Source organism: Penicillium verhagenii (genome assembly GCF_028828195.1).
Source record: "Penicillium verhagenii strain IBT 33310 chromosome Unknown utg000008l_segment0_segment0, whole genome shotgun sequence".
Taxonomy (NCBI): Eukaryota; Fungi; Ascomycota; class Eurotiomycetes; order Eurotiales; family Aspergillaceae; genus Penicillium; species Penicillium verhagenii.
In genome coordinates, this window is record NW_026643172.1 from 2,109,677 (window position 1) to 2,137,653 (window position 27,977).

The following is a 27,977-nucleotide window of genomic DNA, read 5'->3' on the forward strand; positions in this document are numbered from 1 at the left end:
TCTCATCAAAGGCCGACTTGTTTCAACGAGTTTATAGCAAGACTCGTCCATTGGTCTCCTCAACCAGTAGCTCATATTCCGGTTGGAACTCGGTATAAAAGTTGTGCTAAACCGCATTAGTTGTGTTTAAGACTTACCAGTAGCTCACATGGGTACTCACAGGGTTCTGGGCGGCATTGGCGGTATACTGAGCCACTTCAGGGTTAATAATAATCTTGGGGATACCGTTAGCGGCGGCAGCTTCGGCCATCAGCTGGGAGCGGCAGCAGTTTTCCAGCATGGAATACAGAATTGCAGCTTCATCCACTGTAGTACCGACAGTCAAGAGACTATAAAGAACACATTAGTAACGCAGTCAGGCATAAGAGTCTCAGTTACCAGGCCTTACCCGTGATTCTGTAGAATGCAGGCAATATTTTCCTTGCCCAATGCCTTAGCAATCTGTCTTCCCTCCTCCCGAGACAAAGCGATACCAGCATGGTCTTCATACAGACCAATACGTCCGTAGAAGTTGCAAGCGTCTATGGTCAGCTTTTGTTAGCTTCTAGTTCTTTGTATAGTCTAATGGAATGGCAACATACCTTGCGTGAGCATTTCGATCGGCTTGCCAAATGCACTCCATGTCTTACCATAGATACCATGAGTATGGGCCGCGGCGATAACGTCGGGGCGGGCTTTGTGAATTTCGGAATGGATCATGAAACCGGCCTCATTAATGGGAATCTGAGCGCCTCCTTCCGTGACGAATCCTTCGTGGTCCACGAGGACTAAATCGGAGGCCTTGATCGAAGAGAAGTGCTTGGCAAAGGGGTTCATCCAGAAGTGATCCTTCAAGATGGGGTCTAAAGATTTATTAGAGTTGCTGTGATCATCCCTTGGGCGAATCTAGTACATCACTACTAGCACATACCACGCATCGAGATGTGACCAGAGACTCCCTCATTATATCCAAGTTTGCCGAAGTAGCGGAAAGCAACAGCCATATGTTCCTTCATCCACTTGCGCTTCTCAAGCGGGTCCGAGAATGTGGGGATTCCAGCTAGCTTAAGTGTGCCATTTCGGTCTCCTCGAGCGAGGGATTGGAAGGTGGTATCGGTTGCCGGGTCGGAGAGAATGAGATTGGTTTGGTCCTCAGCAGCCAGGCGAACGGATCCCTCCTGTTGAGTGGTCGTGACAGAGGTAGATGCCGACATAGTGGGATTTGTAAGTGAGAGATGCAATTGATAATCTAGATCCCGAGAATGATGTGATTAAGAAAAGATATTAGTATGATTCTTCCAGGGCAAATGGTGGGTTTTATCTAAGATTCTAAATGTTTCTTATCTAGACGTGACCCCACCCCCGACCCCCGCGCATGTTGATAGACGGCGCTACGGACTCTTTTCCGCGCAATAGTCAATTCTTTTGGGTAGTCTTAGCCGGAATCCACTTCTTGTTTAGTAAAGGAGACCGTTGATTGACTCAATCGATTCCTCCCTTATCGAGAGCCACATTTTAAAGATCAGATTGTGATCTTTGTCATTATCCAGATTCTAGATCGATATGTTCTTTTGTCCTTTTTGTCTGCGCCAGAGAAAGCTTGGCGCTCGGAATCCGCGGCGCCCGGTATCCCTTGTCACTTGTTGTCAGCATTTCGGAGATTCCATGAATTTTTGACATCTGAGTCCTGACGGTTTTGGGGCCGTACTATTACATTTCCACATGATAAGCATCAATAATCCAGCCTTCCACTCACGGTAGTGGATCTCCGGTACTCTTGAATATGCCTGTCACCGCTCTGAGCATATTCCTGGTGAGTCTACTACTACTACCTTTTACTACGGATAGACATCAGCTGATCATTTCAAACCAGGCTAGTACTGTTGCCTCACTTTCACTGGATTGCCTTTTACATCCGTTGGATACAATCAAAACACGCATCCAGTCTCCAGAATTTGTTGGCACCTTGCGAGGCTCAAGGACCAGCATTCTAAGCGATACGAAGATCCTTCGAGGTCTCTATCAAGGCTTAGGGCCGGTGCTTGTGACCTCATTTCCTTCTGGTAAGTTACAGCGCAGCAAGTTGCATACGCGATATCTAACCATTCATCATAGCGGGTGTATTCTTCTACACATACGAAAATATCCGGACCAAGTTAGCCTTTGCATCTGACGATCAATCTCAACCAACTAGCTCCACCCTGGTTCTATCGGATATATCTGCGTCTTGTGTGGCAGAGATTGCAGCATGTCTGATATATGCACCCACTGAACTCTTGAAACAAAACGCCCAAATTGCCTTTTCGCCATCTGCGAAGTCACCGCCACTACAAACGACGCGACAATCCCCCAGCGCATCCCCTGGCACCACCGTCTCGGTACTGCTGAAGAATATCGGTGGCCCAACACAGCTTTGGAAGGGCTACTGGGCTCTCTTGGCGCATAATCTACCATGGGTTGTTATTCAAATGCCTCTTTATGAAGCTCTAAGAAGGTATATGTCTCGGTCCGGATCTCAAACCAAGAAGAACGACACGTTCGAGACTGTGATGAACGCATCCTTGAGTGCTGCCATCGCAGGTGGAATAACAGGTCTCTCTACTGCCCCGATGGACGTTATCAAGACTCGGGTGAATTTGGATACCCCTGATCAGAAATCTGGCAGGAAAGGAGTGATCAAAGCAACGCAGAGTATACTCAAAACAGAAGGTCTGCGAGGACTTTACAGGGGGTGTGGTATAAACACTTTTATGGCTGTCGTTGGCTCCGGTTTATACTTCGGTCTTTATGAAGGGGGGAAACAATGGCTGGGCGATTCCTAGACTTTGACCATTCAAATGTTGGTCTCTTATGTAAATTATGTAAATTATCTGTACTATAAGGCTCTCAACTCTACCTGCCTACTTCTGGGTGTTGAAAAATTAGAATCATAACCTCCTTGAAGACATTTCAAGGTTTGAAATACTCTTGAAAACTCGGTATTGCTATACTATTACTAACTAGGCAATGGGCATTCATGGATCCTGACTAAGCGGCCCGTGACTCCGTTTATCGCCGCCATGTGGGATTATCGCGGAGCTGTCCACAGTTGTCGTTCGAACTACCCACTCGACATGCCTGAATACCGATAGCATTAGCGCAATTTATCGACACGCCCGCCATCTCCCATCTCCCATTTCCCCCAATCCCCTCCTTTACTGAAACGCTACGTCCATCATACTCTCCAAACCAGTCAGAGCACCGGTATCTTCTAGCGCATTGATACCCATTTGTTACTCTTGCATCTCCGATGAGCCGAAGCTTCCAATTTATCCGGAATTAAACCCCGACGAGTGCGTCCAACAAGCTATACCAAAATGTCCGAAGCCGAGCCGTCCTACATCGACTATGAGGCATTCCTAGACCCCGAGTTCTCACCAGCCGGATTCGCCAATTCACTAGTTCTGAGTACAAACAATGCAACGGATACCCCCCTGGATCTCTCAACACCACTCTCACGCGTGCTGTTTGATCTCCAAGAAATTGACACTCATATTCATGGGTTAACAACAAAGTCGGCACTGCCACTTTTATCCCACACACAAACCCAAACTGCGGCCGCAGAGAATATCCTACAGGAAACGGGCACACAAATCACATCAGTAACCCAAGGATATGAGCGACTAGAGAAGGAGGTGCTTCAGAAATGGCAAGCCGCTGATCAGGCAAGGATTGCGGCAGAAAACTCATTGGCTACCGTCCGATTAGCTAGAGCTGTTGCCCGCTGTTTGGCACTTGGGCGACAGCTTGAAAGCCAAGTGGCCGAAATAACCGGACGTACCACTGGACCAGCTATAGGAGCTGACGGAACAACCACTCCGACCGGCAAGGAAGGGTTCAAGGCACTGGAACGGGCAGCAATTACCATCCTAAACCTGCGACAAATGTTTGGGGCAACCTCGGAGGAAGATGAAGGTTATGGCCTGGATCGAGTGAAGGTCACCCGTACCTTGCGCAATGAGTTTGTGATCCCTGCAGAGAATATGGTCAAATCAAGGGCACAGCAAACCATCAACCGCTTTTCATTATCCAGTCCTATGACCACCAATGGTCAATCATCAGTACCATCAAGCTACAAACAGGCTCGCGAAGCCCGATCACGATTGGCAACGGCTGCAGCCACTCTATACCTCCTCTCACCTATCCCAAAGGACGCCGTCACTGTTTCGGACTACAAGCCTGAACTTCTTCTTTCCACCCTGCAGGGGTACATGCAGACATCCATCATGACATCTGCCAATGCCCTCGCCAAGGCACTATCTCAACTCCCCACAATGGATCGTGCCCTCGGTGATATCTCTGTACGATGCCAAGATATTGTTGCCCTGGAGTCTATCTTGCGAAATATCCGTCCACCCTCTCACCCTATCCTCTCATCAGCCACAACCTATGATCAACCTACCACGGACGCAGAAACAGTAGCTTCCAGTCAGACAAATCTCCTCCAGCTTCTCCTTCAGGCACTCGATACCTCATCCCTGCCCTCCTACTATTGGCGATCACTAGCTTCCGCCCTCACGTCCCGCGTGCAGGAAATTGTCAACCGAGGGGGCGTGTCCGCACGCACATTGCGATCGAACCGAGATCGGTTGAAGGCAGAAATCAAAGACTGTGTGATGCGTGCATCCCAGGTCTCTGCCACTAACCTTTTGGCTGAAAAGGGTCGAACTGGAACGGATACAGTGGTGGTAGGCAATTGGGAACGGGAGGCTACCGTGATGGTCAGCGCTGTGATCGGTCCTCTGAGCCGATAAAGGTTTACGGAGTATATTCCAATGTATTAAATAATTATAAAGTTTATCCCAGCCTCCACCTGGCACATGCAAAAAGAAAAGAAAAAGTGCAGATATCACATGCATGTTTACCACCCAGTTGACATGTACTTTCTACCTATCTCGAACCTTGTCCCTGAACACCATGGGTCCACGATATGAGTCACCAAGGAATCAATTACCCCGGATATTCCAGGGCCAAGTCCCAGGTACCTGGCAGGGGGAGGCAACAGTGTACCTTGGAAAGCAAGTCACCAAGGTGACACCAGGTTACCGGGATGAGGGCACAAACAACAAAGTCAAAGACCATGATAGATATGATATGTAGGTATACGGTACATACAACAACACCGACATCTGGAGGGGGCGATAAGGCGACATTTGATACCAAGATTCAAGCTTGAACCTTGGGAATAAAAAAAACACGAGAAAGTGTTTTCGGGGATTTTCAGCAGTACCGTTGGCTATCTGTCAGATGACTCGTTTGCAGGGCTTTGACAAGACCAGGGTGGCGGGGGCATGAGTAGCTGCATTGCATCTAGGTTGCCTTGCCGTGAAGCATCAAGGATCCAATCAACGGAGTCCAAGGGCTCCAAGCCCAGATGCAGACTCCAGGTCAAATGAGGGGTACAGAGTCAGCCAGGAAAGACAAGGCAAAAAGCAAGTTCTTTGTGCTGCGTCCAATGTGAAATCCACGGAGATTTTTTTCCTCCTCTACACCGAAGTTATTTCGGGGATGTACCGAGTAGCCTCATGTACGACAGGACTAAGATAGTAACAATAGCATGTATGTAGTATGTAAGTACTATGTAAGTACTATACCAGCGTACATGAAAGTCTGTGCTTATTGCCCTTTTTGTTCTTGTTCTCGTTTCTTTTCTGTTTATCTTTCATCTTTGTCCCCCACGTACGTGGCCGGACCCCCTCCAGGAGTCCAGGTACGCATCCTCATTACGACAGGTACATTAGAGCCGGGCGATTCAGGGCTCGATGATTGGATGGATCGGGGGGGCAAGAGGGGAATTTGGCCACTAAGGGTAGGGGTAGGACCGTAGGGAAAATCAAAAAAAGGGGAGATAATAAGCCTAACATCTCCCAATCTACTCCGTACAGCTCCTCTTGCACCTCCACACTGCGCGTATGGTATGTGCACCGAGATACGGAGTAAGAAAAAAAAAGAGACCTATCATCTTCGGGAATACACCGCTTGAAAGGCAAAGAGCCGTCAATGTGGGAAAATGGGTTAAATGAATCAGGGAGGCAAAAATAAAAAGAGAAAAAGAGAAAAAGACGAGCAAATAGAAAAATCCCCATCGAATAAGATAATAATTACTCCATTTTCCCCTCGAAGCCAAAGATCTCCGAAGTTCCCGCTGGACCAAAAGTCGACGACGTCAGTGTGTGATCCTCACCCGTGGGAAGCGCCGATCGCAAGAGTACGAAAGGGTTAAAAAAGAGAAAAGAAAAAGTAAAAAGAAGTAAGATTTTGGGGCGATTAAAGCCCTGCAGGTACCTGCCACTACCTGGTCGTGCGCCTCCCCCCGTCGTTACGGTGGCGCCCTGCAGTGTACCTACAGGTACCCGATTGCCCCTCTCCAAGCCTTACGCAGCTACCAATCATGCTATGTTAAGGTCCAGTACAAGGGGGGGAAACTAATTAATTTAATTAATTTAAGTAATTTAATTAATAAATCTCAAATTCAAAGAAAAAGGGCGTTGGACGATCGAGATGATCGGCGTTTTTTTCCCTCGAGTGAAACGTCCAGATTCAACATTGACCCATGTACATGAAACGGAAACAGGATCCCCTCAAACGCTGAACCAATGTTTCTGGACATGCGCGTATTCCTAAACGTCTGAACATCCAATCGACTGCTGGGATTCTATTCAACCCCTCTCTCTTTTACACCCGTCACTAATCATCAAGAGCAGTGAACAGTACATACAGACTAGCCCCTCTCTTTCCCGCCCTGATGGCGCGTCCAGGTTTAATGTTGCAAATGGTTGTTTTCATAAATCCCCAAGCAAATCAAGTTATCATTTATCATGAAATGAGAACTCACCAAAGAGTCCAAAAAATGAAGCACATCATTCCCACGGACCGTGGCGTCACTGAAGCCGGGAATATGGGGTCGGAAGGGGGCCCAGGCACTCGGGGAACAGGAAGGCATTTAAAGTATGAATCTATGATATAACCTGGGGGAGGTATTCATCTAGATGTCCGGTACGTTCCATCGAACGTTCGAAAAAGAAAAAGAATAAGGTCGGTAAGAACAGTATGAAGCACGTTAAGGATCCATCTCGAACATTCAACCCCGGATGCGAGGGGTGAATTCCCCAAAAGAGATAAAAAAGATTTAAAGACGACTCGCGTACCGTGGGATCTCATTCGACTCTTGTCATGCGGGCCATTGTGTACGACGTGGGCCGATTTACTTTGACCCACCGATCGTCGATATCATATCCCGCATTTCCTGCCGTTTGCAGCGAGCATCCACGGTAAGGGAAAAAAAAGACTAGGATACTGGGGAAAAGGGAGTTAAGGAAGTTTATTCGAGACGCAGGCACAAGTTGAAGCTTGCCAATGTATGGTGGGCCAGTCGGTGCTAGCCGGGGCCTGAAGGTTTCATGATGAACTTTGGGGAAAGTTGAAATGTTGGTCTGTTGTCTGAACGCAGTGGGGAATCTAACTTGAATGTTTCGATATAGACATTGACCTGGGTAGAGTTTGGATTTAAATGAATTTCTGATTTATAATGATTTTATGCTTTGATGATCTTACTCGAGGAGAAGCCAGTACCTTGTTCTCCGTTTACTAAAGTTCTTATCAATGGTCAATGCTAGATCGTGTGGACATCATGTACCCGTGCATTGCCGCCCATGTCGGATTGGGGATGTTGGGAAGATAGGCATTATGAACGGATATAAAGAGATACTAGTAGCTTTGAGTATACTTGGTTACAGATATGATCACCTGCTAGAAAAAATAAGAAAAGAAAAAAGAAAAACATGTAACAAGAGAGGTGCTGTATAGTACTTATACTGGGTTCCAAGGTTAATACCAAGACGGAGATTTAAATCCAATTTGATTTCATACATGGTATCTTTTTTTATTTTTTTTGTCAGGACGGACAACTCGGAATCGCCCCCTACCGCGTAACCATACAAACCCTATACAAGTCTGGAGATTGTATGACGGAGGCTTAGGTTCGGAGGATGATCCCCCCTGTGATGATACATCTAGATGCAAGGGGGTCGCATGGAAGTGTAAAGTAGGAACAGTACGGAGTATAGATACATAAGAGAGCTGAACACAGTAAAAAAAAAGAGTAAAAAAAGAGTAAAAAAAGAGTCTCGAACTCACTAAGACCCAACAAACTCCTTAGCCCCACGCCCATTCCACCAGGGTCTGGGCGCCATGAACGTCAAGGACTCGGCTCGGGTACTCTACCTTAGTTATAAGGAACGAAGGACCCTGGGAAGTGGAAAAGTAAAAAAAAAAAATATGAATCAAAAAGGATTAAAAAGGATCGAAAATGATTAAAAAATATCAAAAAATATTCAAAAATATTCAAAAAACATATTAATAAACGTAAAACATGGATGAGTGGCTGCGCTATGAATCATACATTTTGTTCCATTTGGAATCCTGTACCTGGTGCCTATGGATACTGTATCCATTCTGGTGGTTCCTTGAAGTAATTTATATGGATTTTTTATAGTAATTTTCCCTTTTTTTAACCATGATTTCCTCTAATAGTTCTGGACCTCGGACACGCGGTTATAGTCGCATTCCTCGAGATCTGGTGAAACGATGATTCGCATCGGTAGGCCCGGAAGTCGTAGGATCTTCAATCTGACTCTTGATTTGGTTCCTTTTTGCTTTCTACAGTAAGCTGAATACTCTTTTCTCTTTTCTCTCGCTTTTCTCTCTCGCTTTTTTGCCCCTCGCTTCCGATAAGCCTTTTTTCCTCTCGTCGTCACCATTTCTCTTAACCAAACAGTCTACGGTTCTCGACTTTCTCCACCTTTCCTTTTTACTTTGCATGACTTCCCCCGATTTCCCTTCTATACCCATTTTTCTCTATAATCTCTACACTGTTTAACTCCGTACACACTCCTGAATCCAGATCGGCCTTTTCCCCTATTTCCTTATCTCCATACTTGCCTTTTCTTTGACCGGAGTTTTCTTATGGGGGGTTAAACCTGAAACCTTCGGGTCCCACTCGACGATCCTGCTTCGCGTGTCTTTGCAGAAAAAACGTGCAGAGGAAAAGATGCTTGCGATCGGCTAATCTTTTCCCTCTTTCTTTCTTTACATTTCCCTCCCAACCCTTGCGTCTTCTTGACGACTACATTCCAAACCTCCCTGGAGTAAGCGCCCAAAGGAAAACCTGGGATACTTTTTTGTACGTTGCCAAATTCTATTTCCATAAGTTGTTCTGGTTTTTTTTTTTTGATTGCTTCATTGTAAGGCCATCTTCTGTCCCTCTTTTTGATCCCTCATTTTCCTTGTTCTGTCAAACGTGCCTGGTCGTCTGTTCTTTATACTTGTAGTGCGAGAAAAACGGGTCTGACGTTTTGTGTGCAATGTTGACAGTGGCCAGACTCTCCCGCATCTTCCCTCCGAGATCTCCGTAGCGCTGCGGTTCCTGTCCACAACTCCCACCATTTAGACACTACATTCCCCACGGGATCTGGGGGTCCTTTGAGGGAATAGCGGATCGGGTTGCCGGCGCGTTGCGACCGGATAGGGTTTGCCTCTGCCCCCCTCCCCACCTCCCTCCGACACTTTGACATCACCCGCCTCCACCTCTTACGTCGCCCTGAAAAAAAGGGAAAAAAAGAAAAAAAAAACATGGCTGCTTTCCTTCCTGTGAACAACTCAGCTAGGATCGATGACCACGCCATGGACGGAGCGACTACCCCCCGCGCCAATGCGAATGGCGTGCCGACCACCTTGGATCAATCTGTTGCTGCGGAGCAACCCCCGGATGTCCTGAAGACGAACAGAGGGAGTGAGGGGTCAATACAAACAACCATATCAACGGGAAGAGCCAGGACAGCGTCCATGTCTGACGAGCAGATGAACGATTCAGATGGAGAAGGAGACGGATCCGACCATGAAGGAGAGCCGGGAAGCGCACCACCGTCGAAAAAGAAAAAGGGACAACGCTTTTTTTGCACCGATTTCCCTCCATGCAACCTCAGTTTCACTCGGAGCGAACACTTGGCCCGCCATATTCGAAAGCACACCGGTGAACGACCTTTCCAATGCCACTGCTCACGACGCTTCTCCCGACTTGATAACTTGCGCCAACATGCCCAAACCGTCCATGTGAATGAAGATATACCGGGAGATTCTCTGGCGGCCACCGGCACTCGGTTCCAACGCCAGGTACGGACGGACCGAGTGCGGCCACCGGGCCGTGCACGAGCAGGTACCACCGGTAGTGCAGGTGGCCACAGCAGAGGCCATAGCCGAAATCTATCTACCTCCAGCATTGCATCTACGACCTCAACCTTCAGCCAACCTCCCGAACTGCGACGCCGCCCTCCGCCCCTCATGATGGCTAATGACCCCACCACCCGCTCTCGTCTAGGACTGGACCCCATGGGAGAACCGCCAAGTACGCCGCCAAGTCAGATTCGAGGAATTCCAGGACCATCAGCCAATGGCTCGCCATACACCCCGTCCAATATGTATGCTACTGCTGCAAATGGTAGCCCGCAATATAGCTCGCCAATGTCAGGTGCCACGCATTTCTGGGAGGGCAAGACAGCCGCTCGTCGGCTATCAGTTCCCACCAGCATGCATCCTTTTCTTCCTCCACATGGCAACGCATATCCGCCAGCATATGCCAACCCCGCTGCTGCCCCACCATATCCCAATCCAGCTGGAGTTTTCGCAAGCCCCACCAGCAGCAATTACCCTCCATCCAGAGACGAGAGTACCCTCAGTGCCGCCGAGATAGAGATGCGACGACGTACATGGCACCCTTCGACATACCCTGTGTTTGGTCGACCGTCCACCAGTGGCTTGAGCCAGTACCACACACCCGATACCGTCCAGCCGTCATTTGGAGTGGCTAGCAGTAATGCCACGGATCAACCACCTCGATTGCCTGGAATTGAGAGCTTTGACAAAGTGGTGTCTCAACACCGTCCTCTCACTCCTCCCACCCGCAAACCAAGTCCGATGCAGATTGACGGTCACGGCCGCCCACCTCCGAACCCTGGCTTTGGCGCGGGCTTCAACTATGCTCAACCTTCCGTTCGACCGGCCCCTCCCATTTCAGGGCCAGGTCACCGACGTGGTCATGTATCTTGGGATATGTCTTTACATACCAATTTGACGGGTCTTGATATCCGAGATCAACGGTCTTCCAGGGACGCCTCCCAATGGAGCCAACAGACCATTGCAGAGCTCCACAACGTGTCTACTCGGCCATCATCATCCTACCAACCAACCTTCGGGCCCATGGTCGAAAGAAGCCCAGAGGAGCATCGAGGACATGCCCCAAGTCTTTCTTCGGGGAGCATCCGACCAACACATACATCTCCGGAAGACTCTAGCAGCAGTGAGGGGGTTCATACCCCCTCTACCGCCTCGATAGAGTATCATCCGGCCATTGTACACAGCAGCGGATATATTGAATCACACGAGTCCTCGTTGCCGTCCGATCATCCTCATCCGGTAGGAAATCCCATTCGAACGGGTCGCTCTCGCCTCGGTTACTAATGCCGTCATAGATCTGTGGTCGACGAGACCACCACACCGACGGCTACCCAGGCCACGCCGAGCAAGAGCCCCGAGCAAGTGTTTTCAATGACTCCCCTGCCCGAGATTCCGGCATGGGTCGGCTTGAGGCTTTAGTTGCGGTCGCGACGAGCGAGAACAAGGGTGCTACGAGGTTGTTCTTGTAAATTGTGCATTCGACTCACACACGACTTTTGAGACCCTTATATACCGTCTTGTAAACCGACTGATCATATCTCCCTTTCCCTCTCCCGCCATCTGCATGATTCGACGGTTATGTCTTCCCGCTCATGCTTCATTTCCTCTTATCATCTCCTCCCCCTCCTCTTTTTTCTCTCTCTTCCTCCTCGGCTTGAAACTGACTTTTGTCCCCACTGTTATCTGAAATGTGGGCCAACATCTCTCTCTCTCTCTCTATATCTTTATCTCTATCTCTTCCGGGCACTCACCCTTGCAAAGTGGATGCGAAATCCTTGATGAAGTGACGAATGTGACGACCTATACATGAACTGGAAATCTCTTTTCTCTCTTATCTCTCTTATTTCTTTTTATCATTTTTTTGTCCTTATTTGTATGTGGGAGTCTGTCTTTTTGGTTTCAATCTCGATCCTTGGTTTTTCTTTTGATGTTTGCAGGGTTGCCGGTTCTCCGCATGTCCTGGGCGTTTCTCTGCGGGAGCGTATGGATGGCATCGTGTGCATGACGATACCCAGCCTCGATTCATTGGTGTTTCTCATTTCATTTTCCTCCATATTTCTCTCTGCTTGGCGGTTCACTCTTTTCATGTCTAACGGTCTTGACGCCTTCTACTGTTCCCGTTGTTGTTTTACTATACTGCTTTTTTTTATGATGGTGGATCATGTCATGTCGCCTACGGACGTTTACCAGGAATTTATGATATCGTTTTTAACGCCAATATGACTTGAATGCAAATGTGTGGAGCATCGTAGTTTCATGATTTAAGTTCCGATGTTCCATTCCTGGCAATGTACCTGATCTATGACGTTTACCCCGCAGAGCGGGAGCTTCTATCAGCTGCCTCTCATCTTTTTATTCAATGAACTTCCAGACTGACATGGAGGAGCTTTTTTCAAATGTTAATACGTACTAGTATGTCTAAAAACTTCAATTTCGCAATTCCGAGTCTTCGTATCTAGTAGATAGGAATTAAGACCAAATCCTTAACGCGGAGTCCATCAAGAACCCGAACACGGCAATGACCAAGCGGTGACGTCGACGGTGCATTGAACCGGAACATGGAAGCTCAATTGATGGAACTCTGGATTTTATCACGCTGAGCTAATATCAGCATGAAATAAGACTCCGAGGGTATAAAAAGCATACAAAGAAAGCTACTAATCCCATACCATGTATCACTGGAATGTACTTTGTAGACATGAGACCATTACCCAAGCTGAAAAACTTTCGAACGTGAACAATAACCCCGTAATAGATCAAGAATTAATTCATTGCTAAAAATCGAAATCGAAGAAAACGAGGTTCTGGACTCCGCACATGTAAGAATGGCTGGCACAGACGTCATAGTCTGGTGACGGCGCCAGGTTCGGGAGCTATAAACCTGAGCAAACCCTGCGTGTTCTTCGTTTCATTATAATTCAATCCTCTCAAAAGCAACGCCCTACACAAACGTCAATCTATCAATCCCCAGATTTCCTCCACACACATCCTTCATCATGTCGAAGAGCAGAACGCCACTTTACTTGGGTCTCGCTGCTGCCGGTGCAGGCGGGTACTACCTCTACCGCGGCGGCGATGTCAAGGGCGCCAAGCAGGAAATGAAAAGTAAGTTGCTAACGAGCACATCGCATCCATGTACGCCACTGAAGGATCCGATTATCTAACAAATCCCTCGCACAGTTGATGCCGACAAGGCGCGCGAGAAGCTTCCCCATGGCGAGAGCGCGCAGCGAGCGGGCCAAAATGCCGGAAAGGAGGCCGGCGCCGTCGTTGACGAAGCGGTATGTATTCATTCCCCTGCTCGAACCGGCGGTCGCATTTTGTTTTTTTATGTCAAAATACCTTACTCGGTTCCTGTTCCTGTCTCCCCTATCATCTATGTATCCTGGCCGGGATGGGGTTATGCTCATGGTGTGTCCACTATGCACACACTATTAGCCTAGCTACCCCCGCTTTCCCCTCCCCGCTGTAATCGCCGATCGTTCGCTCCATTGGCCAGACCCATGCTAACTAACATTTTCCAACAATAGATCAATAACGCCCGCTCCAAGTTCAAGCTGGACGAAGTCATCCCCGAAATCAGAGATGAGGCACAGACCAAGTATGAGGAGGGCAAGAACAAGCTTGATGGGCTTCGTGGGGACGCGAAGAGCAAGATCAATGCTGAGATTGATCGAGTCGATCGCACTGTTGAGCAGAAGGCGGCTGAGGCTAAGGGGTGGTTTGGAAGCAAGAAATAGATTAATCCGCTGCCTCTGATCTGAGCAATCTGGAGCCTTTTATCTTCCTTTCCTAGTTTATTTTATGTTGGCGCTGTGATGAATTGAACATTTGTTTTTCATGATGGAATTTGCAGTGTACCTCGTAACATGGGATTGAGTGGGTCAATTGGTAATTGGATCTTTCAAAACGTGTGCTCTCGAACCAGAAGAGGATGAACGCCTTGCAGTCAATGCCATATTGTATGCAAGACTCGCATTGAGTTGTAATAGCTTGGAACTTGTGCATGTGTTTCTGTGCAGCAACATTCCAATGCCGGACAATCACCACAGCGACGAGAATGTCAAGTTCGAGCGAGAACTTATATTGACAATTTTCCCATTTTGTATTTGAAAGTACAAGCTTTAATTCTGCTTCTTATTTGCTTGTTCAAAGTCATCAAAAAATTTCATAGAAAGCCTGTTGTATTGTTGGATCAAGTTCGTGTTCTAGACGTGACGCTAACTACGCGTCTCACTTTAACCCGAAACGCGCCTCGACGCGTCTTAGGGAGTTTTCTCCCTTAACTCGTCTCACCCGCTCCACTGCACTTGCACCGTTTCTTGCGTTTTGCACCTTCCTCTTTTTTTATTGATTCGTGTGCATAACCTTGGTATCTCTTACCCTGACTATCATCCAGTTCTATTTACCGGTCGCAATTTCCTCACAACGGAATCCGTTCCCCGATCCGAACAGAGAAGAAGAAAAAACTGCAGCCACGATGCCTCGCGTCACAAGGTCAAGCTGCCTTCCCCAGAGCCAGCCTGCCATTCAAATTTTCACCAAGGCAACAAAGGCTGGCGTGACACCGCAACTGCCCGGCAAGAAACTCGCGTCCCTGCCCGTTTCCCCTTCGAAAAAGCGAAAGCTTCAGGAAATCGAGAACATCGACCGTCCAGGCCCTCAATCCGTCGAGGAACAACCCGACACTCCTTCCAAGACTCTCAAACTTAGCCAATTATCTGTTTCCTCGCCACGCAGCGGCCACTATGCTACACCCAAACGCACTCCCAGTCGCAAGACGCGCATATCCACCATTGCCGAGAGTCCCTCGACTCCCGACACCCCCTCCAAACAGCGAACTATCAACTTTGCAAAGGTTGTGCCCGCCCCGAAAGAGCCCGTCCTCGCACCTCGAGTCGCTTGTGTTACCGATTTCATGAATATGCATTCCGCTTTCATCAAGGCAATCTCCCTCCACGCCGCACACAACGGTCCCTGCACCGCTGCCGACCTCCGAGAATTTCTGCCGAGCGTCACTAGCATTTGGAAGAAGCGCAAGGTTCATGTCAAAGATTTGCAGCGCCTTCTGTGGGTTTGGGATCACAGCTTGAAGGGCAAGGACATTTCCTACCGACTGGCCAACTACGGTCTTGGAAAGGTGTGCCTTGAGCGGGACGTGTTCATTAACGAGCAGGGCTCAGCTTTGCAGGATGCGTTCGAGCAGGCTTTCGATTTGCTCTGGGAGCAGACGGAGGAGTCTTTGAAGGAAGTCGAGGAAGCGGATCGCCCCGCAGTCTTCATCGAGACTCTCGGTCTTGCTATTATCCACGAATCTCTCACCCCATTCACAGCCTTCCAGAAGGGTCAGCAACGACTCCAGGACTTGAGAGGCGGTGTTATTCGCATGAAGACTGAATTATTCCGCTCGGAGGCCAACATGACGAGCTCAAAGCCCACTGCTCCGACCGGCAATCGTCGACAGGGCCTGCTTGAGCGATTGAAGAACAAAGAGCTCCGCCAGTCCAAGCTGCCTCCCCCGCCTACCAAGAAAGAGCTTCTTCGCCGCTCAGCTGTTGAGCATGCAGAGGAGGTGGCTGGTATTTTGGCCCTCCTGCGCCCGGCTGGACATCTTGGCACTGGTATCAAGGCCATGTTTGCCAATCAACGCAAGCCCTACAAGCTTGAGACGATCGTGGAACATGTCCGTGATTCTATCCGCACCCCAATTCCTTCTGAAGAGGTCCAGATCTGCCTTGAGATCTTGGCAGATGCTCGTGTGGCCGGCAACTGGGTTACCTTGGTGACTGTCAACGGTATGCAGTCCGTTGTATTGAAGTCATGCAAAGATGTTGCGCCCAAGGATCTCGGGGCAAAGATTGCCCTGGTGCAGGCTGATTGGGAGAAGACTTCGTCTTGCTCTCCTTTGTCTGTCTTGAAGATTTGAAGCACTTGATTTTGGACGCAGTTTCTTGTTTTTTATATCTTGTTATCCCTGTCATCCGTTGAGCCGGTTCGCTCGCGGTCTTTGCATTTGCATTTGCATTAGCGTTGTGATGATACCCTACCTGTACTTTACTATACCATGTTTTTACCTCGACACCTATGTAATCTTAGCCATTAGCCTCTTAAAAATAATACCTACTACCAATACTGAAGAAACCCTGGCTACAAGTTTTCCGACCTGTTCTAAGTAGTATGAAAGGAATCATCACAATGCTTTAATCGTCTATTCGTCGCGTCAGTTTCTGACGTGTTAAATGCATTATTTTTCATTTTCAATAGACCGTGGTAGATCTATCGACTCTGAACGCCATTTCCACCACTTAACGCGCGACGCGTCTCACGTGACCGCGTTGACACGGCGCGTCTCCCTCACTTGCACCGCTCAACTCCCAAGCTTGATAACCAGATTGTCATTACTGTACCTCATTGCAGAATACATTGACAAAATGGCCTCTCGACCTGACCTGAAGGTAAAGCTTCTTTACAATGCCCCAAAACCTAATTGGTGACAATAATCAAAAAACGAAGCCACCGCTAATTGTCCCTCCCTTAACAGGTCGATGACGAAGTTGGATTCATCCGCTTCTACAAATCCATCACAGACACAGACGACAATGACACAATCCGGATATTCGACCGCGGTGAATGGTACTCTGCCCACGGCTCCAATGCCGAGTTCATCGCTCGCACCGTCTACAAAACCACTTCCGTGCTCCGCAACCTCGGCCGCAGCGAGACCAGCGGTCTACCCTCAGTCACCATGACAGTAACCGTATTCCGCAACTTTCTCCGTGAAGCCCTCCTACAACTCAACAAGCGCGTCGAAATCTGGGTCTCTGGCGGCGTGGGCAAGGGTAATTGGAAGCTAGCCAAGCAAGCCAGCCCGGGCAACCTGCAAGACGTGGAAGACGAACTGGGCAGCGTGGGCGCCCTATCAATGGAGTCCGCGCCTATCATCCTCGCCGTCAAGATCTCCGCGCGAGCTGGCGAAGCTCGGAACGTGGGCGTTTGCTTCGCGGACGCAAGCGTGCGTGAGCTCGGCGTCAGCGAGTTCCTCGATAACGACGTCTATTCCAATTTCGAGTCGCTGGTCATTCAGCTCGGCGTGAAGGAGTGTCTCATTACGCTGGACTCGACGCGGAAGGATGTGGAACTCGGCAAGATCCGGGCTATTGCTGATAGTTGCGGGATTGCTATTTCCGAACGGGCGGCGGCGGACTTTGGAGTTCGCGATATTGAGCAGGATTTGACGCGGTTGTTGAGGGATGAGAGATCTGCGGGTACTTTGCCGCAGACGGAGTTGAAGCTTGCGATGGGCTCGGCGGCGGCGCTGATTAAATATCTGGGTGTTCTGACCGATTCGACTAATTTTGGTCAGTTCCAGCTGTATCAGCATGATCTGTCGCAGTATATGAAGTTGGATGCGTCTGCGCTGCGGGCGTTGAATTTGATGCCTGGCCCACGCGATGGTGCCAAGAGTATGAGTTTGTTTGGGTTGCTTAATCATTGTAAGACGCCGGTGGGAAGTCGTTTGCTGGCGCAGTGGTTGAAGCAGCCGCTTATGGATCTTGCTGCTATTGAGCTCCGGCAGCAGCTGGTTGAGGCCTTTGTTGTCAACACGGAGCTGAGGCAGACTATGCAAGAGGAACACTTGCGTGCTATTCCTGATCTGTATCGCCTGGCCAAGCGTTTCCAGCGGAAGCAGGCCAACCTGGAGGATGTTGTTCGAGTTTATCAAGTGGCTATTCGTTTGCCTGGATTTGTTCATGCATTGGGAGAAGTCATCGATGAAGATTACCAGACTCCATTGGAGAAGGAATATACATCTAAGCTGCGCAGTCATTCTGATAGCCTGGCTCGACTGGAGGAGATGGTGGAAACTACTGTTGATTTGGATGCTCTTGATAATCACGAATTCATCATCAAGCCCGAGTTTGACGACAGCCTAAGGATTATTCGCAAGAAGCTGGATAAGATGCGCAACGAAATGGATGATGAGCACCGCCACGTTGCAAAGGACTTGAACCAAGATATGGAGAAGAAGCTTTTCTTGGAGAACCACCGAACTCATGGTTGGTGCTTCCGTGTTACTCGTGCGGAGGCAGGCTGCATTCGTAACAAGAAAGGATACCAAGAATGTTCTACGCAGAAGAACGGTGTTTACTTCACCACTACGACCATGCAGGCCCTCCGCCGAGAGCATGACCAATTGTCATCCAATTACAACCGGACTCAAACTGGACTTGTCAGTGAAGTGGTTGCTGTCGCTGCGTCATACTGCCCTGTCTTGGAGCAGCTTGCCGGCGTCTTGGCTCACCTTGATGTTATTGTGAGCTTTGCTCATGCGTCCGTTCATGCACCGGCTGGGTACGTCCGTCCAAAGATGCATCCTCGCGGCACAGGAAACACTGTCCTCAAGGAAGCCCGTCATCCCTGTATGGAGATGCAAGATGATATCTCTTTCATTACGAACGACGTTTCCTTGATCCGAGACGAATCATCCTTCCTTGTCATTACCGGTCCCAACATGGGCGGAAAATCAACATACATTCGCCAAATCGGTGTGATCGCACTTATGGCCCAGACTGGCTGCTTCGTGCCCTGCACAGAAGCCGAGCTGACAATTTTCGACTGCATTCTCGCCCGAGTGGGTGCCAGTGACTCCCAGCTCAAGGGCGTGTCCACATTCATGGCAGAGATGCTCGAAACTGCCAACATCCTGAAATCAGCCACCTCGGAGTCGCTTATCATCATCGACGAACTTGGCCGTGGAACAAGTACCTACGATGGATTCGGTCTGGCCTGGGCCATTTCGGAGCACATTGTCACCGAGATCCGATGCTTCGGTCTCTTTGCAACTCACTTCCACGAATTGACCGCTCTGGCAGACCGATACCCCAAATCCGTGAAGAACCTGCACGTTGTCGCATTCATTGGAGACGGCACTGAAGCCGAAGCTGATGCTGAAGAGGAGTCGAAGAAGAAGCGCCAAGTCACCCTGCTTTATCGGGTGGAGCCAGGCATTTGCGATCAGTCTTTCGGTATCCACGTTGCCGAGCTTGTACGTTTCCCCGATAAGGTGGTCAACATGGCTCGTCAAAAGGCCGAGGAACTGGAGGACTTTACCTCTGCGACTGCTGAGAATGCAGAGCAGCAGTCAGCACCTGCACTTGATAAGTACTCGCAGGAGGAGGTCGAGGAGGGCAATGCTCTTCTGAAGGATATGCTGGTGAAGTGGAAAGCAGAGATTGAAGGCAAGGATCTGTCATCGGATCAGAAGCGGCAGATTATGCGCGATCTGGTCAACGCCGATGGCAAACTACAGGCAAACAAAGTGTTCCAGGGCATTAAGGCTCTGTAGGGTAATACCTCTTGCAGTTATTGGATGGGACGATTAGGCTTTTGGGCGGAGTATGGTGTTCACGGTGTTATCCTTTTTCAACCCGTTGGTCAATGAGGATCTCATCAATTAAAATTTCGGATTTCAATACAGATACTTTTCCAATCTGAAAGAACACATCTCATCACCAGTAGTACGTACAAATATTTACAATGTTTTGATTTCAAGTTGGTTCATATAAAGTTGTCCTGCCAAGCTCGGTATAGATCAGACCTAGTCACGTGGGTCCATTTTCCACCTTGAATGGATAATGGGGGTCTAGACACCGAACCCACACGCCCTGAGGATAACCCCAGCAATCAGCAACGCCTTCCCAAGATTGCATCGTTCACTCGTTTATATCCAGAATCCTAATTGACACAGAATACCGAACGACACGACATCAAGCATATCTGCCAATTCCAATTCAAACATCAAACAAAGCACCTCGATCCGACTCCCCTCACAGCTATGCGCGGACACTGAAACCCGGCACCGCTTCAAGCACCCTGATTCATGCACCCCTTTTCCATCCTTACCCTTGGGATCTTTGTCGCGGGCTACACCACTGCCAGGTGGGACCTTGTCACCCGTCTCTACGAGCTTGCTATCTTTGCGTGGGATCACGGCGTCGTGGTACGGTAGTCCCCTGTTCTTCCCCGAGACCCCTCCGCGCCCGCTTCAACCTCAATGCGCTTCCATTTGATCTCCGCTAATCATACTATTCTTGTATCATTTAGACACGAACTTTGAAGGGTTTCCTTTTCCTCTCGGTCTTCTTCTTCCTCCTTGTCCTGCCTATCAACCATCTAGCTACGAGAGAGGGTCAATTGGTGAGCTCCACCCCCAAACGAACGACCCGATAAACAAGCGGATATCGACACAATCTCTATTTACTTTGCCGGCATGCATAAAACATCAACTAATATTATTTGTGTCTATCAGCACCCGCGCCACGTGAATCTCGGCGTCTCCGCCCGGGAACAGCTGCGCCGCCGAGGCTCTTTCTAACGAGCAAGTGGAGGATGACAGCATGATCATGAGTGATGGTTTGCTGCGAGTATTTTGGCCATATGATCTCCCGCGATCTTCATCGACGGGGGTGATAGTCGGATGGCGCAACTCAGAGCTAGATTTATTCGTGCTCACGGTCCTGGAGGATGTCGAGGTGAGTACAATGCGCCCTGTTCTATGCTATAGAATACATTGTCCTGACCTTGAACTCTCAATGTAGCCACGCAATGTCGACAACGCACTTAAGGCTGGCATTCTTTTTCGAAATAGCCCGCATCCTATTGTTCGCATCTTTGCTCTCTGCGGTCGCTCCCAGATGCACGTTCTCGGTTCGACAAATCCAGGCACCCCACCAACTTCGTTCAATCCCTCCCATCTTCATGTGACGACACATCCGCCTTCGAAAAATCACATCCCGCGTATCTACTGCCAGTCGGAGGCGAATTTATCGGTTCAGGTTGTCATGTATCATCGTCCGCACCCAACGCGGATGGAGTACATGTCTTTGGACCCGATTGCCCTTGCCTTGGGCGATAAGGTAGCAGCTGTGGAAAATGGTGGACCATCATTGGGTAAAGTTGAATCAGGAGAGGAGAAAGAGAAAGCACGGTATCAAGTACTTGTGGACAAGCTGAAATTCCACACAGTGGTGAAGCACGTACCGTCGCAAAAGGAGCAGGCACTTCCGCTGATAATCAGCCAAGTCAACTGTGCGTATGAAATGAGCCAGTTGATGCACAAAAATTGTCATCTCATTGGAGTGCGCGCAAAGCGTAGCATGAGTGTTGGAGAACGTGTGGTGGAATCAGCAACTACTCTATGGGGCTTATTCGTTGTTTTCATTGCTCATATATTTTGGCAATGGATTTGGCCGGTCGTCACTAGAGTCTTTGTCATTGGTCTTGTGGGACATCGATCTGTTGCGGAGGTTGTTCTCAAGGTTCTTGAGTGGCGGGCTCGGCCTGATGCTGCTGCCCTTAAAGACATTTCGGCAACGGCCCAACAGGTTGATATACGGCTGCAGCAATTCTGCTATTGGCCGATCCAGTATGTCAAGTTGCGTCAAAGAAAGGACAATTGGGAGAGTGTGACTACCAGTCATCCAGATTACATTCGATTCTACAATAGTCTGTGGCTCGTGGCTAATGATGTGATCATTGGAATTGCCCTTGGCTCGTACATCATTGACAATGCCAACTGGGTGGCCTCTCAGATCAATACAGTTCTCACTGGATGGACTGTGGTAGGATTGCAACGCACTATCTCATGGCTGATGGATTGGCCAGCTGGTTTGAAACTCAACAACGAGCTGGCAGCTTTCCTCGGTGATCTATTCCTCTGGGTCATTGAAAACTGGGCCGCATGCATTGCCAACCTCCAACCCTACCTTCCCCATATCATTTACATCGTCGGATGTTCCAGTTTTGCCGGAGCCAGCATGCCAATCGCGCTTTTCTCCGATCTGCTTTCTATTCTTACAGTTCACATTTATTCCTTCTACATCGCCTCTGCCCGCATCTTCAACTGGCAACTTACCATAATCATCTCTCTTTTCCACCTTTTCCGCGGCAAAAAAAGAAACGTCTTGCGCAATCGAATTGATTCATGTGATTACGACTTGGATCAATTACTTCTTGGCACTATCCTCTTCACAGTGCTTTTCTTCCTTCTTCCTACCGTCATCGTCTTTTACCTGACCTTTGCATCGGCTCGCATGTTGATCATCTCTATGAAGGCCGGTTTCGATACCTGCCTGGCATTCCTTAATCATTTCCCACTCTTCGCCTTGATGTTGCGAGTCAAAGACTCAATGCGGTTGCCCGGTGGCATCCGTTTCGAGCTCCGAGAGGAAGTGGACAAGCATTCCACGGATGCAGACTCTACTATCTCTTACATCCACCTCGAGGTAAATTTGACTCAAGTCTCATTTGATCATAGTATCACAATAATATCATCGCATACTAACACAATCAAACCATCTAGTCCATTCCACTTTCCCTCCGCGCCATGTTCGACCAATACTTCCAACTTGGCCACCGACTCCGCAAACACTACCTTGCCCCCAGTGTCATTTTCTGTCTTGTTACTGGCCGCTTCGTGCCGCCCATTCACCGTCGCAACTTATACAGCATGCAATATAGTATGTTGCCCGCGCGTCGCGCCGGCATGGCCGAGGTCTGGTCACTGCTCACTCAGCCTAAGAAAAACGGGGGTGGAAGCGGTGGCTCTGGGTCAATGTCGGGCAGCATGGGTTCTTTGGGACATCCAGTAGCTAAAGTGCCGCCGAACTTTGGTCAGAGTGATCTCCGCAGACGGGGTCATCGGTGATGACTAGATTTCTTTTGATAATGCCCCCGTATATAGTACCTAATGGACCTCATTATTCTAATAAACCCAAGGTTGTAACTCTTCAAATTACTCACCACTACAGCCATCCAAGTCGGATGCTTGTGGGAACATTATGCTCTAGAGCCGCTGCAAATGGCTCAATATCAACCAGTATGAGTTTAAAGCACGTGAGGCTTGTTTCACACATGTATGTACTGGTAGCTCTGAGCACTAGAATTTACACATGCATACTTAGTAGGTAGGCTTCTGTGCTACGAGATAAAACCATGTCGTATCCAGACTGGCTCCTTGACCAAACTCGATTGACAAATTCTTCAGTAGGACCCGCAGCCCCTCTGCCTTTACGAGAAGAGCCTGGTCCCCGCTTTGCTCCAAGCCTTGAGTCATCTCTTCCAGGCCCATCATGACACACTGGTTCCAAATAGGACGATGTATATCCTTGAGTCGAAACTCACCCCAAGAAACAGGCTCAAAACCAGCAGGCTTCACCATATCGCAATTATGGGTGATCCACCTTAGTGAATATCAGTTGCCGGTTCCCAAGAAGGATCATGATAGCGCAGGAGTTGACTTACGAAGCGGCATCAGGTGGATTGGTTTGCATGAGAGTCGCAACAGTCGAAGTTGACTCTAACTTTGTTGGGTCGGGTCCGATAGCCTTCACAGAAGGAGCATCGATATCCATCCATTGAAAGATACCGCCAGGCTCTAACATTGCATAGCATCTTTTGTTAGTGTTTTGGTCGGGTTGCAAACGTTTGAAAGACAGCAGATATGCTAGGTAAACTGTATAAGATTTACATACTGAGCAAAGACATGACGTTCTGCAAAAGCCGATGCAGATTCTGACCACTGAGCAATGTCATGAGAAATCGCACATTGATGATATCGTATTTCCCCAAGTACTCTTCCGGGAATGGTTGGAAAGCATCGTGCTCATGGAGTGTGACGTTTGAAGGCAACCAATGTGCCAAAGGATACTGATCTCCAGAGATATCGAAGCCATCTATTTGCCAATCGGGCAGAGACTGAGCCAGCTCCGCAGGCCAAATTCTTTTCCACGAGAGTATCAATCAGAAAATGCTCACATGTGTGTATATCCATTGATGGATCCAGGTCGATATCGTAGGCCTGATCAAGAGAATGACTTACGCGGTGCCGGTGCCAATATCTGCGATACGGCCGGGGGTCAAAAAATCAATTTTCTCCCTAGTAGAAGGATGTAGAAGCTCATGGTCAGTGAGTTGGCTGATCAAGTAATACTGATAATTGAGGCTGTTATGTGTCAATTCAAGAACAGTGGTTAACGAATTGAGAGAAATAACTTTGGTATGGTTTGGTTGAATTCTTACCGGACGCTGGCCCTTGTATTTCTGCCAAAGATGTAGCCAGCAGGGCTGGATGAGTTGGAAGTCATCATTGATGATTGCGACTGGCTCTAATCTGATTTTGACACCGACCTCGGGATGTAAGCAGCGGAGAAGTATTTATGTCGAACCATGAATGCTTGCACTACTTATCTTCTTGAGACGGTGGGGGCCGAACGAAATCACACGTGCATTGATAGTACATGCACGCTAGACTCAAGTGAAAAAACGAAGAGCAAGCACTAGGATTAATAACACTGCCTTCGGGCATCTAGTAAAGCTTGCATGTGCATGTGGCCTCCAAATTTTCACAATTTTGTTCTCTAGTACATTATGTAGATTGATCCACTATGAGCATACATCAATTGATTGATGCCTCAGGCCAAATGGATTGATACATAGTCGCATCCGATGCCCGAATGTATATATATATTTACATACTGTTAATTCAAAGCCCTGCAATTCTCTCGCTCTATGGCCCACCTCTTATAGACCGTGGCAACATTGGAGAGATTCTGGCATTTTTTTTATAGTTGTCACAATGGACAACACGGAGAAAGCATGGAAGATAAGAGTTGATGTTGCAACAGGTTGACTGCTGTGCTCGGGAAGTGGGGACTTTTTCTTAGCGGAGCCGCATGATGCATGACTTTGGCAATGATATGCATGAGATTAGAGTTGAAGAAAGAGGAAATATTTGATTTTCTTGATTCGAAACAAGTACTTTCTAGTCCATTTGAAGCATGACTGAGTTCTGAAATGTCACCACAGTATCGTTTCCTACTCGGTCTCTATCTTACTTGCTGACTGAGAATCGAGATCACGGGGTATTGGTGCCTGGTTGCCCCAGCAACAGATGGTGTACCCACTTTGGGAAGGGGCGATGCAGATCTGTGGACAACGAACTTGTTCTCGACTCTTTCTTTTTTTGGTCTAACCTCCACAACCCAATCGCCCTGGAGCTCGACATCTAGCATCCACCATATTCGACCACCATGCCGTCCAAACAACCCCAGATGTCATTGTTTCAGGTATACCTTCGACTACGCCCGCCCATGACCGAAAGGCACGATGAGTCCGAACGATTCCTCGCTGTCGAGACCCCCGAAGCACAAGAAGACGTCGAAATTGTTGCGCCAGTCCCAACGCATGTCACATTACAACCTCCCAATGATTCACGGAAGCGCGCGATCGAGAAATTTGGCTTTACAAAGGTTTTTGAGGAGAGCGCCACTCAGCTCGACATTTTCCATGACACAGGGATGGAGTCCCTAGTGAGGGGCGTGTTGAAAGAAGGCCGTGATGGATTAGTAGCAACATTGGGAGTAACTGGCAGTGGAAAGGTTCGAGCTCTCAGTATACGGATCGTTTAGGTTAATGGAATGCTAATGCCAAAAAAAATTCAGAGCCACACTATTTTAGGATCCAAATCGCAACGCGGAATCACACAAATGGCCCTGGATGTTATTTACCGATCACTACAACCCACTCTCAAAACCGATGATGGCAACATTACTCCCATGATGCTTGCGTCGCTTGCAGGCTCAGATGCCTCCGAGGCACAGATATTTTCGGCCCAGACATTCCTAGAAGCTGTGTACGGTGAACCCACAGGAGGCCGTGGCTCAAGGGCCCAGACTCCCATGAGCCCTTCTCGTGCACACACTCCACTGACGGTACGGAACCCTGACCCCCCAAACCCCCAAGGATCGCCGATCAAGCGTCCAACAACTCCTGGATCAGGTCTTCCAAGACCATCCATTAGACCTGGAAGCCCCCAAAAGGTGGACTCAGTCCCAATGCCAACTCCGTATCGCACGGGTAGAATCCCGCCAGCGACGGAGCATACTGGATGGATACCCCCAGGACCTTGGACTTCCTTACCTTACACCCGCTCCAGTATGCATGAATCCCGTTTTGCTAAATCTCGTCTTATTGTTTTCAAGGAGCCAACGCCTGCACTGGTCTTCCCTCGCCGCCAACCACGTGAACGACCGACCGCACTCCCTCGACTCCCCGATGTCAGCCATCTAGCCGTTGATTTGAACTCGAATGCCGACTATGTGGTACTGGTCTCGATGTACGAAGTGTATAATGACCGCATCTTTGACCTACTGTGCCCTGCCATAACTCCAGGCCAGGGGAACACAATGTCCCGTGGAAACAACCAAAAAGATCGCCGTCGTCCCCTATTATTCAAGCCCACTGAAGGATCTCCTGATCGAAAGATAGTTGCAGGTCTCCGAAAAATTGCCTGTAGCAGCTATGAAGAAGCACTGGCCATTTTAGATGTTGGTTTGACAGAGCGCAAAGTGACAGGCACAGGAGCGAATAGTGTTAGCTCTCGAAGCCATGGTTTCTTCTGTCTCGAGGTCAAGAAACTCACTCACAACAAACGATACGGGGAAGCCACTTGGGTAGGAAATACTCTCACAGTTGTCGACTTAGCAGGTCAGTTATGCTCTCCGCAGTCTCCCTATATACATATATTGATGAATGCAGGATCCGAACGTGCAAGAACTGCAAAGACAGCCGGTGCAACCCTTGCGGAAGCTGGTAAAATTAACGAAAGTTTGATGTACCTTGGCCAATGTCTTCAAATGCAGAGTAACTTGCAAGACGGCATCAAGACCGCCCTTGTTCCTTATCGCCAATGCAAGCTCACTGAACTCCTGTTTTCAAATTCTTTCCCGACTACTCATCAGATGTCTCGCGGTCACCATCCCCAAAAGGCCATCATGATTGTCACTGCCGATCCTCTAGGGGACTTCAACGCTACTTCCCAAATTCTACGCTATTCCGCACTGGCTCGTGAAGTCACTGTACCTCGAGTCCCGTCAGTGACAGAGTCAATTATCTCTGCAATCACCGCACGAGATCGTTCTATCAGTGGGCGTACATCACCCAATGACGTGCCGGCACAATCAGAAGAGCTCGAGAGGGCCCTGGCAGAAATTCAGCGACTCACAAAGGATTGCCACGGTCTTGCTGTGCGTTTGGCCGAAGAAGAAATTGTTCGTTCCGAAACAGAGATTAGACTGGCGGCTTCCGAAGAGAGATCCCTAGACATTGAACAGGAAGTTCGTGAGGAATGTTGGGCTGAGATGGACGACATGATGGAGGTAGAGCGAAGACGCTGGCAAAGTGCCATGGACGAACAGATTGGTCGAAATGATGACCACGTTGATCGAAAGATCGAGCTGGTTTCGCGTGGATTCAACATTTTTGAAGATCCGGAGACACCCCCAGATGCCAGAGTTGAGGAGCTTGAAGAGGAGAACGAGCAGCTTCGCCGTCGCATCGCTGCCCTTGAGCGCGAAATGCATTCTCATTCCCCAACCAGAAAGCCCAGGACAAAGATCGCAACCCCTAACCCTGCATCTAACTTGCGTGCCCGGGAGAGCGACATTGAGAATGCTTTACAACGCATGAACCAGCTCAACCTTACTGATACTATGTTCTCTCCCGCCACTCCAAGCTCTTCGCCGGGCAAGAAACAGCGCAAGTTGGGAACGAGGAAGCTGGATTTGGGTTCGGAGTTTGATATCTAGGCTGTTAAAATCATTTGTCACGACCGTCATGAATTTCTGTTTGTGGGCTATTTATTGGATTGTTATGATACACCCCGGAGTAAT

At 48.8% G+C, this 27,977-nt stretch overlaps 10 protein-coding genes across 10 annotated transcripts; 8 read left to right on the top strand and 2 right to left on the bottom strand.

The window, feature by feature from the left end:
* Positions 1–31: 31 nt before the first annotated feature.
* Positions 32–1,193, bottom strand: N7466_008778 (class II aldolase/adducin domain protein; the record flags this gene model as incomplete). The annotated part of the gene is made up of 5 exons (XM_057168167.1): positions 32–106; positions 161–329; positions 389–521; positions 582–842; positions 911–1,193. 5 exons carry the CDS (start codon positions 1,191–1,193, stop codon positions 32–34), a joined length of 921 nt encoding a protein of 306 aa, XP_057018798.1.
* Positions 1,194–1,762: 569 nt separating this feature from the next.
* N7466_008779 (mitochondrial carrier domain-containing protein) lies at positions 1,763–2,801 on the top strand (the record flags this gene model as incomplete). Its single annotated transcript, XM_057168168.1, has 3 exons — positions 1,763–1,792; positions 1,853–2,042; positions 2,095–2,801. The coding sequence occupies 3 exons, from the start codon at positions 1,763–1,765 to the stop codon at positions 2,799–2,801; spliced, it is 927 nt and encodes a 308-aa protein (XP_057018799.1).
* Positions 2,802–3,335: 534 nt separating this feature from the next.
* Positions 3,336–4,772, top strand: N7466_008780 (putative Golgi transport complex component Cog5; the record flags this gene model as incomplete). The annotated part of the gene is made up of 1 exon (XM_057168169.1): positions 3,336–4,772. One exon carries the CDS (start codon positions 3,336–3,338, stop codon positions 4,770–4,772), a length of 1,437 nt encoding a protein of 478 aa, XP_057018800.1.
* A 4,876-nt stretch (positions 4,773–9,648) lies between these two features.
* Positions 9,649–11,717, top strand: N7466_008781 (C2H2-type zinc finger protein; the record flags this gene model as incomplete). The annotated part of the gene is made up of 2 exons (XM_057168170.1): positions 9,649–11,487; positions 11,544–11,717. The coding sequence occupies 2 exons, from the start codon at positions 9,649–9,651 to the stop codon at positions 11,715–11,717; spliced, it is 2,013 nt and encodes a 670-aa protein (XP_057018801.1).
* Positions 11,718–13,244: 1,527 nt separating this feature from the next.
* N7466_008782 (uncharacterized protein) lies at positions 13,245–13,988 on the top strand (the record flags this gene model as incomplete). Its single annotated transcript, XM_057168171.1, has 3 exons — positions 13,245–13,353; positions 13,429–13,529; positions 13,779–13,988. 3 exons carry the CDS (start codon positions 13,245–13,247, stop codon positions 13,986–13,988), a joined length of 420 nt encoding a protein of 139 aa, XP_057018802.1.
* A 740-nt stretch (positions 13,989–14,728) lies between these two features.
* Positions 14,729–16,174, top strand: N7466_008783 (DNA replication factor Cdt1 C-terminal domain-containing protein; the record flags this gene model as incomplete). Its single annotated transcript, XM_057168172.1, has 1 exon — positions 14,729–16,174. The coding sequence occupies one exon, from the start codon at positions 14,729–14,731 to the stop codon at positions 16,172–16,174; it is 1,446 nt and encodes a 481-aa protein (XP_057018803.1).
* Positions 16,175–16,679: 505 nt separating this feature from the next.
* N7466_008784 (mismatch repair ATPase MSH2) lies at positions 16,680–19,594 on the top strand (the record flags this gene model as incomplete). Its single annotated transcript, XM_057168173.1, has 2 exons — positions 16,680–16,703; positions 16,790–19,594. 2 exons carry the CDS (start codon positions 16,680–16,682, stop codon positions 19,592–19,594), a joined length of 2,829 nt encoding a protein of 942 aa, XP_057018804.1.
* Positions 19,595–20,651: 1,057 nt separating this feature from the next.
* N7466_008785 (phosphatidylinositol N-acetylglucosaminyltransferase) lies at positions 20,652–22,954 on the top strand (the record flags this gene model as incomplete). Its single annotated transcript, XM_057168174.1, has 3 exons — positions 20,652–20,780; positions 20,847–22,532; positions 22,610–22,954. 3 exons carry the CDS (start codon positions 20,652–20,654, stop codon positions 22,952–22,954), a joined length of 2,160 nt encoding a protein of 719 aa, XP_057018805.1.
* Positions 22,955–23,206: 252 nt separating this feature from the next.
* N7466_008786 (class I SAM-dependent methyltransferase) lies at positions 23,207–24,392 on the bottom strand (the record flags this gene model as incomplete). The annotated part of the gene is made up of 5 exons (XM_057168175.1): positions 23,207–23,489; positions 23,551–23,683; positions 23,781–24,028; positions 24,128–24,250; positions 24,328–24,392. The coding sequence occupies 5 exons, from the start codon at positions 24,390–24,392 to the stop codon at positions 23,207–23,209; spliced, it is 852 nt and encodes a 283-aa protein (XP_057018806.1).
* A 945-nt stretch (positions 24,393–25,337) lies between these two features.
* N7466_008787 (uncharacterized protein) lies at positions 25,338–27,893 on the top strand (the record flags this gene model as incomplete). Its single annotated transcript, XM_057168176.1, has 3 exons — positions 25,338–25,685; positions 25,749–26,793; positions 26,845–27,893. The coding sequence occupies 3 exons, from the start codon at positions 25,338–25,340 to the stop codon at positions 27,891–27,893; spliced, it is 2,442 nt and encodes an 813-aa protein (XP_057018807.1).
* Between the last annotated feature and the right edge of the window lie 84 nt (positions 27,894–27,977).